Source organism: Hibiscus syriacus, unplaced genomic scaffold, assembly GCF_006381635.1.
Source record: "Hibiscus syriacus cultivar Baekdansim isolate YM2019G1 unplaced genomic scaffold, ASM638163v2 tig00117034_pilon, whole genome shotgun sequence".
Taxonomy (NCBI): Eukaryota; Viridiplantae; Streptophyta; class Magnoliopsida; order Malvales; family Malvaceae; genus Hibiscus; species Hibiscus syriacus.
In genome coordinates, this window is record NW_024063533.1 from 5,014,080 (window position 1) to 5,028,526 (window position 14,447).

The window sequence follows — 14,447 nt, forward strand, 5'->3', positions numbered from 1 at the left end:
TGATGTGTAATACTTTGGCCCGACCCCTTCCCCCGGACAGAATCTCATCATTAGAAAATGATATAAGGTTATTAGCTTGGATGTTATTAACCATTTGGTCCAGTTTATTGATTGGTATATCCTTTGGCACAAATGTTTGATTCAAAACCTTCAGTAGTGTCTTCCTATATACCCCTGAACTCAGCAGTAATCCCATCATTTAGATATGAGCTGGCACGCTATGTAGTTGTTACACAATGTTGTATTCACTGTGTTTTAAAAAACTTCAAGAACTTCACAGCTTCTTCCTCTTTTATTGGTTTGTTAACTGTCGGTTCATCTCCTTAAAATGGCTCAAGCATTCTCTGGGGTAAGATAGACTTTTGGGAGTAGCACCTCCTACTTTTAGTATAATGCCCTACTTTATTGGCATCTTCTTTTATAGAACTCAATCAGCATTCATATTTCTAGGGTACTTGCTTACTGTCTTTGTAAGGGAAAGGTCTTGGTGCTACTATTACCACTTTTTTCGGTACCACATCCACCGTATTTACCTTGGGGTGATTATCAAAGGACAGCTCGTGCCATATCCATTTTTCAATAAATCTCTTATTGCAAAAACATCCACTTCTGGAGTATCTTTGCTTTCTTTATAAAATTTCAGTTTTTTCTTGTCCACCATTGGCTGGATCAAGGCTCTAAACTTGAAACATTCTTGCACATTATGTCATTCCTTGTTGTGACATCAATTACTACCACCTTTTATTCTGATATGCTAGGATGCGTTGTAAGAAACCCCACATTTATACGCAAACCAGAGGTGACTTTACTCCAGAAATATTGGTATTGACCTTCTTACCTTTATCCTCAGTAATTGTTTTAATCACAGTCTCTTGGTGATTGGGCAAAGGATTATGTGAAATATTGGATGATTCTGAATTATTGAAATTAATCCAGTTCTTGTTGCGCATTATTTGAACAATCCTCTTAAAGGCGAGGTATTTTTCAATAGCGTGTCTTGGGACACTACCATGATATTCACAATGTGCATTTTCATCATACCACTTGGTGTATGGGGTTTTCAAAGGTTCTACTGGGTATGGTGACACCACGTGTGCGTCAAAAAGTTGCTGGTAAAGTTCATTATATGTCATGGAAATATGATCGAAATGCTCATTTTCTATTTCTTTCATTGGTTCCCTCAGATCTTGTCTAGAAGTACCTAACGGTACAATTGCAGTTGGTTTTGATTTAGAAATCGTAACAATTTTCCATTGTTTCAAGTGTTGATGTTGTTGATATATCCTTCTCTTTTCTTAATGGGAGGTCTTTTACTTGACTCGCCCCCATCTATCTTCCCTTACTTAATGGTTGTCTCCACCTTTTCTCCGACCATATCCAAATCATAAAAATTCCCATACGTAATTGCAACCAGATGCCCGAAGAAATGAGCCTTCAGTGTATGTACGAAGAGCTTCTTTGTTTCTTTTTCATCCAAAGATGGATGAACCTGCACAGCTAAATCCCTCCATCGCTCTACTTTTTCTCCATACTTTACAGCATAACACGATTTGGTCTCATGTCATTCACATGTTTATATTGTTTCAAGAATGATTTGGCAAGATCTTTCCATGTCTCTTGGAAATAGTGAATCAGAAGCTGGTCATTCCCAACATATCATGTCATCTTTCGACAGAACATGGTAATGTGAGCTGAGGGGTAACTGTTCCAATCAAACTTCTCGAAATCTGAAATTTTGAACTTGGGGGGAAGAATCAAATCAGGGACCAGACTTAACTCTAGAGCATCGACTCCATAATAGTTGTTTTCTCCTTTAATTGTTTTCATTTGGTCTTCCAAATGCTTGATCTTTTTCTCCATCTTTTTGCTTGGACTTCTTCATCAAAATCTGGAATATGATAATCATCTGGATTATTCTGACGGTTGGTTATAGAAGCCTACGTTTTTGCAGCAGATGAGTCCCTTTGAAGTCCTGGTAAGATTCCAGGTGAGATAACCAGCTGCAAAGTGGGTGGTACAGCTACCCCTTTGGATGCCCCTACCCAAGGAGCATTCATCTGATTTAATCCAAATAACCATGCAACAATCTGATCGACCAATGAATATTAGCTCCTAGTTATGGAATCCAGGGTATTTTGATGATTCTAACTTATTTTATCCTTAAGTTCTCTTTGAATTTCAGCAAGTTTTCCTCTAGTTGAGCAATCTTAGCATCCATTTTTTTCTTCTTTGAGTGGGTATTGTGAGGACGAGGTGTGTCCAATGCTTGTTCCGTTTTGTTATGAGACATTTTCTGTTAGTTGATTTTGAATGTCAAGAAATGAAAATGCAAGAAAATGTAAAAATGAAATATGCATGAAACTTTTGAGGTATTAATCCAAAACGTGTTTGTTATTATAAATAGTGTTTGTTTTTATAAATAGTATTTATTGAGATAAAAGTTTTATTACTAAGAGACCAAAAACATTTAGAGGTATATTCTAGCTAGATCTTTTAAACCCCGAACAACTTCTAGTAGGTTGATAAGTCTTCATGTTTCATCTGTCGCTGGCTGAATACCTTGTTGAACCAACCAAGCTTCTCTTGCCAAACCATACAAGTAACGGGTTGCTTTCTATACATGCTCTAAGAAATCCTGAATGACTGCATCCCTATCCTTTACACTTTGTTGAGCTTGTTCCCAACAAAAATGCCACTGGTGCCCTCCATGAGAGGGAACTATATGGAGTTCGTTTGCCTATTTTTTATACTTGTCCACAATACTCTCCAGCTCGGAAATACGTTTTTTTCATAGCTTTATTTTCATGTTCCTGCTGCCTTGGAAGGGACCTCTCCAGATCAGTTACCTTGGCCTTTAGTAGCTTGTTCTAGTGTTGACTTTCTGATAATTGTCTTTAGGAAGTCCTTAATTGATTTTTTAACATTTCTCTATCATCTTGTCCTTCAAATTTCCTCTTCAAGTTTCTAGCTTCATCTTTTCAATACTCTGAAGTTCTTTTCAAACTGGTATTTTTTCTGGACCTGTTCTTGATACCCTTTTCTTATATCTTCCAACTCATAGCAAACTTTCTTCTTTTATTTTTTAATATGTCTGCTCAGTCATTCTAAGTATCAGTGTCCAGCTTCCACTGAAACTTTTCAACCTCCAACTCTCTCAATCTTTGTCTCAGTTACTCTTTTTCATCTTTAAATTTTATTTTTTTCTATCTCTAGCTTAGATGGAACTGGTTTAAGATGCTCCTCAATGGTCCGGGTATCTTCATGCTCTTGTATGGGAATGGTATCATTTTTCCTTAACTTCCTCTATTCCATATAGTCTTGAGTAAGCATGTCCTTGGCAACCACAACATCGGCATGAAATATTCTTTTCCATGACTCAGCGACATCTTTGACCTTCTTCTTGTAATTGTCCTCAAGATATGCGAACTCAGATCCAAATATCTCATATGTGACTAGGACAAACTAACGTGCCCCATACTACCGGAGCACTAAGAGCGAAGTATATCTGATTCCTCCTCATAGCTTGAGCAACATTACTACTAATGAATCCCCTTATCGGTAAAGAATATCACTATGAGTCAACCAAGGAGCTCTCCACACGATGTCTTTATCTTGTAGGTGCGTAAATACCTTTACCCACTTTTCCTTTGAAATGCCTTCTCGCTATTTTGTGTAAGGAATTCCTCCAAATGTGAATATGTCGTACTAAACCAGCGATAAGAAATCCCGTCAATTTTCCAAAAATAACTATGAATCCAAACTTGAAGTAGTTGTGTGCATCCTATAAAATGTCCTCCACCGGTCCTTCTACAGTGATTTAATGAGCGGAAGGTCTCGGTTAGGATTGTTGGGGCAGGGTTCACTCTTTTAGGCAATTGTTCGAATAGTTTCATCATACATTCCTCAATGTATAACCAATCCATAGATACCCAGTGCAAAAAGATCGATCACCTTCCATTCATCAGGATGATTCTTCATTAACTACTTGATGTGAACCCAAACAATTCTTTATCCCTTCCCTTTGTGTTGGATTCGATCTGTTATCAACTTGTCATCAACCTCTGCGACCATTTCCAATCCATTTTTGAAGGGTTGACTTTTAATGTATTTGATGAAGACTCGGTCCATTATGATTCCCTCGCAATGCAGTAGGGTAATGTATTCTTCAATGTGGGCATCATGTCTTCTTGGTTGAAGGTAAAACAGTTGTACCCCGGATTCTATAATTACATTAGGGCTCGAATTAGATGTTCGTCTATCTTGACACAGAGCATGTGTGCAATATCGTCATATCGCTAGAAGAACCTCTACTTTCTGTCATTTTTCCAACTATCCCAAATGTTTCGTAGCTTTTGAATATCATTCTGTTTGAGGATGATGGAAGCGTAGCCATCCAATTCTGACACATAGCTACCTTGCAGACTGTCTCTCTTTTTCTTCTGAGTCTTTTCTGACCACAGTCGTACTTCTACATTTTTTACCTCTTGCATTACAACATCTTTTCCATTAATGCAAACTATTCGAGTTTAACGAACACTTTGCAGATCAAAACCTTTTAAATGATGAAAATAAAAAAAAAGGAAATAAAACAAAAACGAAAGAAAACAAGTTAGTAAAATAGAAACAATAATTAAAATAAAAAAATCATACCCCTCATGATGTTTACCCCACATGCTTTTGTTCCTACCCAGACATGATTTCTATCTCATATGTTATTTTCTCAAAAAAATCCTATCCACTTATATTTCTAATTCACATGCTTTGAACATTAAAATAAATCAGGAAATAAATCAAGCATCATATGTTTTGAATGAAGTTTTGGGATGGGCTCTAATTTCTTGTAGCATCCCGGTTTGGTTCTAAAAGAGGTACTCAAGTTCTCCTTGATGGTGTCCCTTTAGGCCTGCCAGACCCTCAGTCTTAAGCTCATCACAGGCTTATGTGGACAAAGTTAAACTCGAGAGGATACATTCCCTTATGTCTGTACGGAGAATAAATTAACACGAAGGTATAAGGTATATGAATCCCGAAGGTTACTTGCTAGGCCTATATGGAGAATAAATTCCCACGAAGGCATCGCTTTCGCCCCCATAAAAAAATGGTTTTGAGCTCGGGAATAGTGCCTTAGATGAATGATTTTTTTAAAAAAAATCTAAAATCATTAGAAAAAAGTCAGTCCAACTATTTATTTGAAAAATAATAATCAAAAGTAAATATCAAGGATCGAAAAGATAAATTATAATCCAAACTTACAACTTTCATTTAGGAAGACAACCAGGAATCATTTTTGGTTTGACTCTCTTACCTATCCCCAACAGAGTCGCCAAGTTGTCGTAACCATCCTTCGGGTGGTCCCGGAATCGGGTCTTGACTTAAATTGATGTGATGGAGCCGCCACCGATCATTTCAAATTAGGTTGATCGGACACCTTAACCTATCGTTTGTCTGATCTACAACTTACCAGAAATTAGTCGAATTCGGGAGTCGATTACAGTCAAGGAAGGATTAGCACCCTTGTACTGCCCTTTCAGTACCAATTTGATTTCCCGGTTGTCTTAATTGCGAAAATTAAAATTGAAATTTAAAAATTCGATCTGAATCACTTACCTTTGACCAATTTAAAATTGCCTAAAAAATTAAACTTAATGTTAAACAATAAAATAAAATAAAATAAAAGATCAGGGTATTAAATTAAAAAATAAATATTAAAAATGATTAAATTGAAAATAATTAAAAAATTTATGGGTCAAATTGATGCTAAATGAATGATGCAAGGAAAAATAAAAGGGTTAAGGGGCTAATTTGCAAAATAAAAGAAATATAAACAGGGATTAAATTAAATTAACTCAAAATTCAAGGGCAAAATTACAACAGGTAACCAAAATGAACTACACATCAAAACTTCAGGGACTGTAGAAATAATTTAAACTTTTGCTAATTACACAGAGGTCCCCTATAAATAGCCCAAAACTCACACATTTCACTCATTTTTAACCATTTCTCAAAATCAAACCCCCAAACTCTCTTAACTCTCTATCAACCTCCCCCAACAGGTCATAAGCAGCCAAAAGAACGTCCACGTCCCCGCCGCCCGAACAACCGTTGACCGCCGCTCCAACCACTACCACGGGTGGTCGAAAAACCCAAACTTAACCAAAATGTTCCTTTCAACCTCGTGAACCTAATATCGGGGCCCAAACACCCCATCGGCGTAGATCTAAACGCAAAGTTTCAAAATTTTACCTTTTCCCGATGTGTCTCTTTAACTTTCGGCGGTCGCTCATATCCTAAGCCACGACTGAAACTGCTCATTTGTGTTTTGTGATTTTTTTTGTGTTTTTGTGAAATGTTTTTGGTCAGTTTTGTTTCATGTTTTCGATGCTCTTTCTTATTTAGTTGCATTGTTTTTTGTTGTGTTCTTCAATGGTTTTCTTTGTGTCTTTCTTAGCTTCACCGGAAGCTAGTTATAGCCTTCAAAAAAAGAATATTTCCTTTGAATCGGGTTGTTGTAATCCCGATTTCGTTGGGATTCCCTTGCACGTTCGGTTGTGGCCGATTTTTCGGCACTTGTTACTGAAAAATAGGGACTTTTTTCTCCGATTTGCTCCTTGGTTTTCAGCTTGAGCGTTGGCTTGGTGACCTTGCTGGCGCGTGACCTCCACGCGCGCCACTACCGGCCGTTTGATATCCCTTGTGTGGCGCCCCTACTAAGCTCAAAACCCTAATTCCTTTTTGGGCTTTCTTGCTTGGTCAAACCTGCTTGCTCGGTTGGGCCTTCGAGTTTGCATGCTGGGTCAGGCTGGTATTACCCGGTTGAGCTTCATTTTGGACCCGAATGGACCTTTGGACTTAGATTGGATTTCAGACCTAAAATCAAAATAAATAAATAAATAATATAAATATAAATATAATAATATAATATAATATATAATAAATAACATATAATACTATAATATAATATATAATGTACAATACTATAATAATAATAATATATCATATAATAATATATAATATATAATATATAAGAATATACTATATACTATATAATATAATATATACTATATACTGTATAATATATAATATTATACTATAATATATAATAATATTCTATATAATATATACTATATACAACATATACTATAATAATACACCATATATTATATAATATACCATATACTACTATAATATATATTATACTATAACATAAACGGGTTTCGGACAAAAATAGGTGTCTACACTTATCACACTAACAATATATATATATATATATATATATATATATATATATATATATATATATATATTATATATATATATATATATATATATATATATATATATATATATATTTAATATTATTAATTTCATACAAATTTTTTTATTGAAATTGTAAATATAAATGATTTAATATTTGTTGCAGTTACAAATTTACTTGGAAGTTAGCACAAGTTTTTCATCAAGGGCAGAGGTGGTCGTATCCTCCGGCCACTTTCATGTCATTTTTTTTTCTTTACTCGATTTTTGTTTGATTTTATTCATTTTCAATTATATTTTAACGTATTCAAAATAATATTTTTTTTTGATCTTTCTTCTAGTAAAAGGTATTATGGCTACCAATGCTTTTGGACTCTCGATGCAGGTTTTTTTCATTGGTCTTTTTTTAGTGGTTCTTCGAGATTTCATGGTTGTTTGCTTTTCCAATGCATGTCTCCTTTGTTCATCTGTATATGACATTCTGTTGGTTCTAGGATATATGTGTCAAACAAGACTGTGGTTAAATGATGATTCGTTTTTCATTCACTCACTTAGGATTATTCTTCAGGTAGGTTTTCCTCCTATATGTCTAATGCTTTGGGACGTCGGAGTGATCCATCTTTGTATGTCGTTGCCTCAATTATTCACGCTCTTGCTCTTGCTCATCAGACTGTCACTGGTCGATCTGTATATGACATTCTGTTGGTTCTAGGATATATGTGTCAAACAAGACTGTGGTTAAAGGATGATTTGGTTTTCATTCACTCACTTAGGATTATTCTTCAAGTAGGTTTTCCTCCTATATGTCTAATGCTTTGGGACGTCGGAGTGATTCATCTTTGTATGTCGTTGCCTCAATTATTCACGCTCTTGCTCTTGCTCATCAGACTGTCACTGGTCGATCACTGTTATATTTATGATACACATTAATGTATTTATCTTGTATGCAAGTGACAAGACGTTGTTGATAATGTTTTATTTAACCGAATATATTAAAGTTTTACTTATAATATATATTATATAACATATATAAATAAGAAAAAAAACTTTTTATAAAATTTTAAAATATATAAACGAAACGTAAGCTTTAAATGTTGAAATTTAAATTTCACTCATATTTTAAATGGACTAAAATTTTTAATATGAAAACTTAATATTCTCGTTTAAACATACCCAAATAATATAAACAAGCCTCAAATTTAAGAGGGTAATCAACTCTTGAATAAGCCTATCTACTATTAAATGTTTTCTTAAATAAAAAATAGATATGTCTGAACTATTCTATATAAAACATTTTATTAATTGTTTTGTTAGTTATGAGGGCTTAAAGAGTTAATGATGTTTAAAAAAAATTGAACCCATCTAGTAGCTTGATTTGGGGAGTATTGCTTTTTCTAAAGGTCCTGGATTCGAACAATTATGTGTACAAGATGTATGAATTGTTAATAATTAAAAAAATCTTAAACAGATAATACCTTATAATCCCATCATATTATTAAAAAAATATTATTATTATTTTGAACGATGAGCACTTAACAAGAACTTAGTTTATAAAGTGAAAAAATATTACAATGCCCAAAGCTTAGCTCTACCCTCCTGGAGGAACAAAACATTCATCACTAAGAGAGCAAACCATTTTCCAAAATCACAAACTTGAACCAAACAATTGCAGTTTTCAACAGTCAAAATGCAGAGCATATAATCGTATTTTCTTTTCATTTTCAGTTGCCAATGCGTTTGCCCCTGTTTCTACGATGCCATCGACCCTTTCTCATGGCTCTTGCCCTCTTCCACCGCTGCACATTTCTCATCCTAGTGAATATCTTACGGATTTGGTCCAGTTTGTGGGATTGTTGAGCAATCACATTAGCTGTGGAGGACCTCTCACTCAAAACTACCTCGTATCCATCCCCGAAAGACTCCATTCCTTGAGCTAGAAGTTGCCAAAACAGCCCACCAGATGCTGGACCTCCTGTTTTAGCCGACGAGTATATTTTGTTGTAGACTGTGTTGAACACTTGGTCCCTCTGATAAGTGCTGAAACTGGGGTCTTTCCACGATTTCCCGAATTCCGCCACGAGTATCGGCTTTCGGAGTATGACTTTCGCGTCCCGGATGTGAGTGTCAAGCCAGTTGTTCAAGAAAGAGAGCTGGTATTGTTCATTTGAGGTGGATAACCTGCTCGTTCATGCAACAATGAGGAACTAAGATCAAGGCTTTGTTACAGTATTTTTTTTTATTGACAATTGAATTCAAGTTTCATAAATATTAGTACCATTGGTCAGGATATGAGTGGACTGTGGCGAAATCAATCCCAGGAATCTGATTATTTGCGATGAAATCTGTTCCAACATCCAAACTGGGATTGAGTCTCTTCCTCTGTGGAGTTGATTGTCCATAAAATCCTTCCAAACCAGCTTCAAGCAAGTGATTTCTGTCTATGGACTTCACATGGGAAGCCATTTCCATTATCCAAGCCTATCAAACAAAGCATCAATAACCAATTGCAAATGAAGAACATTTAAGATGAAGTCAGATTTAGCTATGGAAGATTGTTAAAACCTGAATGGTTCTGCCAGAAGGATCAGATGTGCATCTAGGCTCATTCATAAGCTCCCAGGCCATTATTGTTGGGTCATCTTTGTAGTGAATTCCAGTAAAGCTATTATATCTGTTGAGAACAGTCTGCAAAAGGAACTAGTATGTAAAACATATATTCATTATCCATAAAAAGGAGGAAAATATAAATCATTTTGAGAGTTTACCTTGACATGATTCTTATAGTAGCCCTTAACAACAGGATTTCTGAAGAAATCATCATCAGATGTAAGGTATTGGCCTTGGCTTCTTGCCCAGTTTACATATTGTTTCTTCCCACCAAAGCTTTCATAGTTATTAGCTAAGCCGAGGATGAGCTTGATTCTATACTTTCTTGCCTCGGCTATCACAAAATCTAATCCCTTTAAAACCATTCCAAAATGAAAAAAAAAAAATGACCCAAATAATCAGCTTTTGAAAAACTATTATATTTAAGGAAATCAGCAGAAAAAAAGATACCTTAAACATTTGTTCGTTGTAGGAACCTGGGGCATACTGTAAAGGTCTGTAACCACCATCGCTGAAAGCCCAAGTTCTAGCCACTGTGAGACCATGAGTGGCTGCGTCACGAAATGCGGCGGAGACTTTAAGCCTCTGAGATGGGTCAGAGGCCATATACATCAACCAGTAGGCATTGAAACCATTTGCAAAGTAAGGGTTGCCGTTTAAGTAGAAATTGACACCTCGGGTCCGTATGAAATCATCCCCTGCTTCAACATGGACGGTAAGAAGATGATGGCCGAAGAGAAGAGCTAGAAGAAAAGGCAACGCCAAATGTTTCATTGTGTGTTAGTTTCTCAGTGGAGAAGGGGATCTTTGTGGTAGAAATAGATGAAAAGGCGGCGTTTAAATGCCTGCAGAAAAACAGATGATGGTGTTAAAACCTTGTCTTCATATAACCGCAAGACTAAAAGAGGAAAGAAATCCACAGAACGGTCAGTGTCCCTGTCTAAGGTTGGTTGTCCCTTAAGGCTTGCTTAATCACATGATCATTAATTAAGTTGTTCATTGTCAACATGTAAACACATGGGAAACAAGTGGGGTTGAAAGGAAAAAGGAAAGAGAAAGGATTACAGGATATGAACAATGCCTACCAAATTCGGATGTGAGTTTATTTTTATGTGTTTTTTCTTCTCATTTTACCTGCTAACCTAATCCCATGAACCAGGACCACACACATGGGGGAACAGATCCTGTCAAAAAGACAATCAAGCCGTTTGGAGTACAAATCCAAATGAGAGAGAGCAGCGGTGGCAGTGGTTTCTCTTCTCTTCTTGAGCTTTTAGCAGAGAAAAGGAAGGGTTCCCCACTAGATTTAAACGTACAAATCTTGATAATGTCTGCATTTAACCACCATTTGATGAGAGCATGTGAAGGATGTCACCTTTTGCATGGTCCACCCATCACCACTCAATTACTTTTAAGTTCAAGGTCATTCTCAAGTTGGATATAGGTTAAATTCAGATCTAAAATTATTAAATTTAATTCGAGTTTATATTAATATTAATTTAGACTCGAATCAAATCCGAAGTATCATCACCTCAAGTCATAAACAATAATTTTAACATAAACCAATTTTAGTCAATTTTATAAATCGAACTAATTTTATACATTCCTATCGCCCATCCACCACCACCCATTTCCTTTTAGGTTAAGGTCCCTCCATATTTTATCATTTAATTCTTTGTAGATTGCATGTGTCAATGCTCCATCAATCACTCCAGCAATTTAGGCCTGCCCTTGCACTTATCAACATTTTTGTTTCTAACTTTTGCCTAAACCAGTCTTAGCTTAAGTACAATTTTTTTTTTTTTGGGGGGGGGGGGATTCAATATTTCTGCAACCATCGATGTCCATTGGATTAAATGAAAAAAAAGTTTGATGTTATTTAAAGAAATCTTTTGTTATAAATAAATATGAATATGAATATTTTATCTTCTTTTCTCTTTTTTTTAACGTTTATCACTTTGTGTATTCTTTTCTTTATCTTTTAGTTAGTCTTATAAATAATAATTTGTGAAGCTCGTAATACATTTATATGATTAATCTTTTTAACATTTAATGAAAATAGCACGACTACGAGTCACACCCGAACAAGCAAAAGAAATGTATGTATATATAATTTAATTTTGTGTGTCGGTAGTCGTAACTTGGATGAACCCACAGATTAATTGTGTTACCTTACAGAAGTAAATGAAGTTCCCATAAACCTACGGATCTATCACATTTTGCCGACATTTGGCACCAGATCTTCCTGCCACACTAGACGAATCCAACACTGCGGACGTAGATCCCAACTACATCTTTTACCAATTCTTCTTCCCCATAATATCAAAATTAAGCTCAACATTTATTAAAATAAGCATTTTAACTTTTATTTTTTTTAAATAATTTAACCTTACTATTTTATTTTAAGATTAATTTTTTATATAAATAAAAATCATTATTTAATAAATATTTAACATTTCAAAATAAAAACTTTTTAATCTAAAAATAAAACATTATAAACAAAATACTTCAGAATAAACGAATAAGAATAAAAGTGATTATTAAATTAAACGTTAAAAATAATTTTACTTTAAAATGAGATGTTATAAATCAAAATACTCTAAAAAAAATCAAGATCAATCTAATAAACGACTAATTTTAATATATTTAAATGGTCCATTTCCCCCATAAAATATATTATTTATACAGAATTATCCCTAAAATATTTTTCGAGATATTTTACATCTTAAAATTTAAATCGTTATATCATTTGTCTCAAAATGATAATTATATTAAAAAAATAATTAATAATCAATTAAAACATGACACATCACCTCTTAATTTTTATTTTCTTTATCTTAATAAATAAAAAAAGTTAAAAAGAATAAAATAATAATATACCAAAACTACCCCTCTTTCCCTTCCCCTTCCTCATCCCTTTCCTTAACCTAATACCTCTGTTTTCCCCTCTCCATTTTCCAGCATCACTCTTCAGCTTCCTTTACCATCTTCGTCACTCCTTCTAACTCCATTAATGTCGTATACCTCATTCGTCTCTACGTTTTGTTAATTTCAAAGCTAAGTTTTTGGGATGGGATCTATGAACGCAAAAAAATAATGGCGAATTCAAATAGGGTGTTGGTGATGGAACAGAGAAGATGGGGAGCGGACAAGATCGGGAGATTGATAAGGGAACGAGCTTGATTTTGGGTTCGAAAAACAACAATGGAAGCCAGTTTTTGACAAGAAGATTCGTAGCCCTCAATGACGTCGAGAACCTGTTTGATAATTTGCTTCAATGGGAGACCAATCATCTTCTCTAACGCTTTCTTTACTGTCTCCTCCTTTGACATCTTCGAGACTGGTTTTCCCTTTCCCTTTCCCACATTTTTGTAGACGACATCAAATCCATCCAATCAAAGAAATCAAAGAAAATGCATAGTATTTCTTATCTAAAAACATATCTTTTGTCTACATCAATGCTGCTTCAATTTCTAATTTTCCATTTCTTTAGATTACATGGAAACTCCATTTGTAAACCAAAACCTCCGCTTTCTAATTTTTTCACTCCCCCACGCCAACAACTCACTCAAAGCCCAACAAGAATTTTGCTTCTTTGCTGTCCAAACCAAGAAACAGGGAACACGTTTGAATCAAACATCGACGATGAATCCTAGGTGAAGCATCGACATCGGATCCTGAAGTGGAAGATGAAAGGGGCTTAACACCAATAGCTTTAGCTAAAGAGGTTTTGAAGGTGACCCCAAAAAGGAACCTGGTGCACTTTGGGAGAAGGTTAGGGCTTGAAAGTATAATAAAGGTGTTAAACGATTTGATATATGAGTATGCAGAGGTGGAGGAGATATTGGGGAAGAGAGTGAAATGTGAAATTTTGAGTTATTGGTGAAATGGAAAGACCGATAACCAGTGGTCAGTGGAGATAGGGAAGATGGGTGTATTTTTGATATATTGATTATTTTATCTTTTGCTTGATTTTTATTTATTTAAATATAAAAATTTATAAAATAAAAATCTCAAAAAATACTTTAAAAGATAAATTGATATAAATAATATATTTTAGGAGACTATTTAATCCATTTTAATATTTTGCTTTCTTCTACAAAGGACATTTTGGACCATACCCACACCCACACCCACAACGCAAACCCAAATTTCTTAATTTTACTCTACAATTACTTTCAATTCATTCAAACAATAAAGCGTTCACCCAAAAAAAGGACTATTCATTAATTTTTCATCCACTTATTTAATATAATTTTAATTTATTTTTATTGATATTTATAAATACAATTTATACAATTATAATATATATATATATATACACGCTATAATGACTTATATATTAAAAGATAATGAAAATGGTAATAATATATTACTTCTCAACTCGTTTCTTTGGGGTCACATAAAATACAATCCTAGCATACATATGAAAGAAAAGATAAAGTTGAAATCCAAGAAATAAAGGTAAGATGATATTTTTTAATTTCAAAATTTTTAAAAAGATTATTATTATCATTATTTTTTCCTATCAAAATTTTAATTTTTGTCTAATTAAATTAGTTGACAGAAAAAAAATGTATATAAAG

The 14,447-nt window shown here is 34.4% G+C and overlaps 1 protein-coding gene and 1 pseudogene across 2 annotated transcripts; both read right to left on the bottom strand.

Annotated features, from left to right (window-relative positions):
- Positions 1-8,972: 8,972 nt before the first annotated feature.
- On the bottom strand, positions 8,973-10,732 carry LOC120196584 (mannan endo-1,4-beta-mannosidase 7-like). 2 transcript variants are annotated; one of them, XM_039198358.1, is made up of 5 exons: positions 10,312-10,732; positions 10,020-10,214; positions 9,817-9,939; positions 9,530-9,732; positions 8,973-9,432 (listed from the first exon to the last, which is right to left on the bottom strand). In XM_039198358.1, the coding sequence occupies exons 1-5, from the start codon at positions 10,633-10,635 to the stop codon at positions 8,976-8,978; spliced, it is 1,302 nt and encodes a 433-aa protein (XP_039054289.1). In that variant the 5' UTR covers positions 10,636-10,732; the 3' UTR covers positions 8,973-8,975. The 2 variants fall into 2 exon arrangements, with proteins under 2 accessions (XP_039054289.1, XP_039054288.1); XM_039198357.1 differs by having other exon boundaries at positions 8,973-9,438.
- Positions 10,733-13,425: 2,693 nt separating this feature from the next.
- Positions 13,426-14,447, bottom strand: part of LOC120196504 — a 32,414-nt pseudogene continuing 31,392 nt past the window's right edge.

Excerpts from the sequence above, each read along its gene's own strand:
- LOC120196584 (XM_039198357.1), bottom strand. The coding sequence starts at position 10,635 with ATGAAACATTTGGCGTTGCCTTTTCTTCTAGCTCTTCTCTTCGGCCAT. Across the intron at positions 10,215-10,311 it reads ACAACGAACAAATGTTTAAG|GGATTAGATTTTGTGATAGC; the intron begins GTATCTTTTTTT and ends ATGGTTTTAAAG. Across the intron at positions 9,733-9,816 it reads CTTCTGGCAGAACCATTCAG|GCTTGGATAATGGAAATGGC; the intron begins GTTTTAACAATC and ends TTTGTTTGATAG.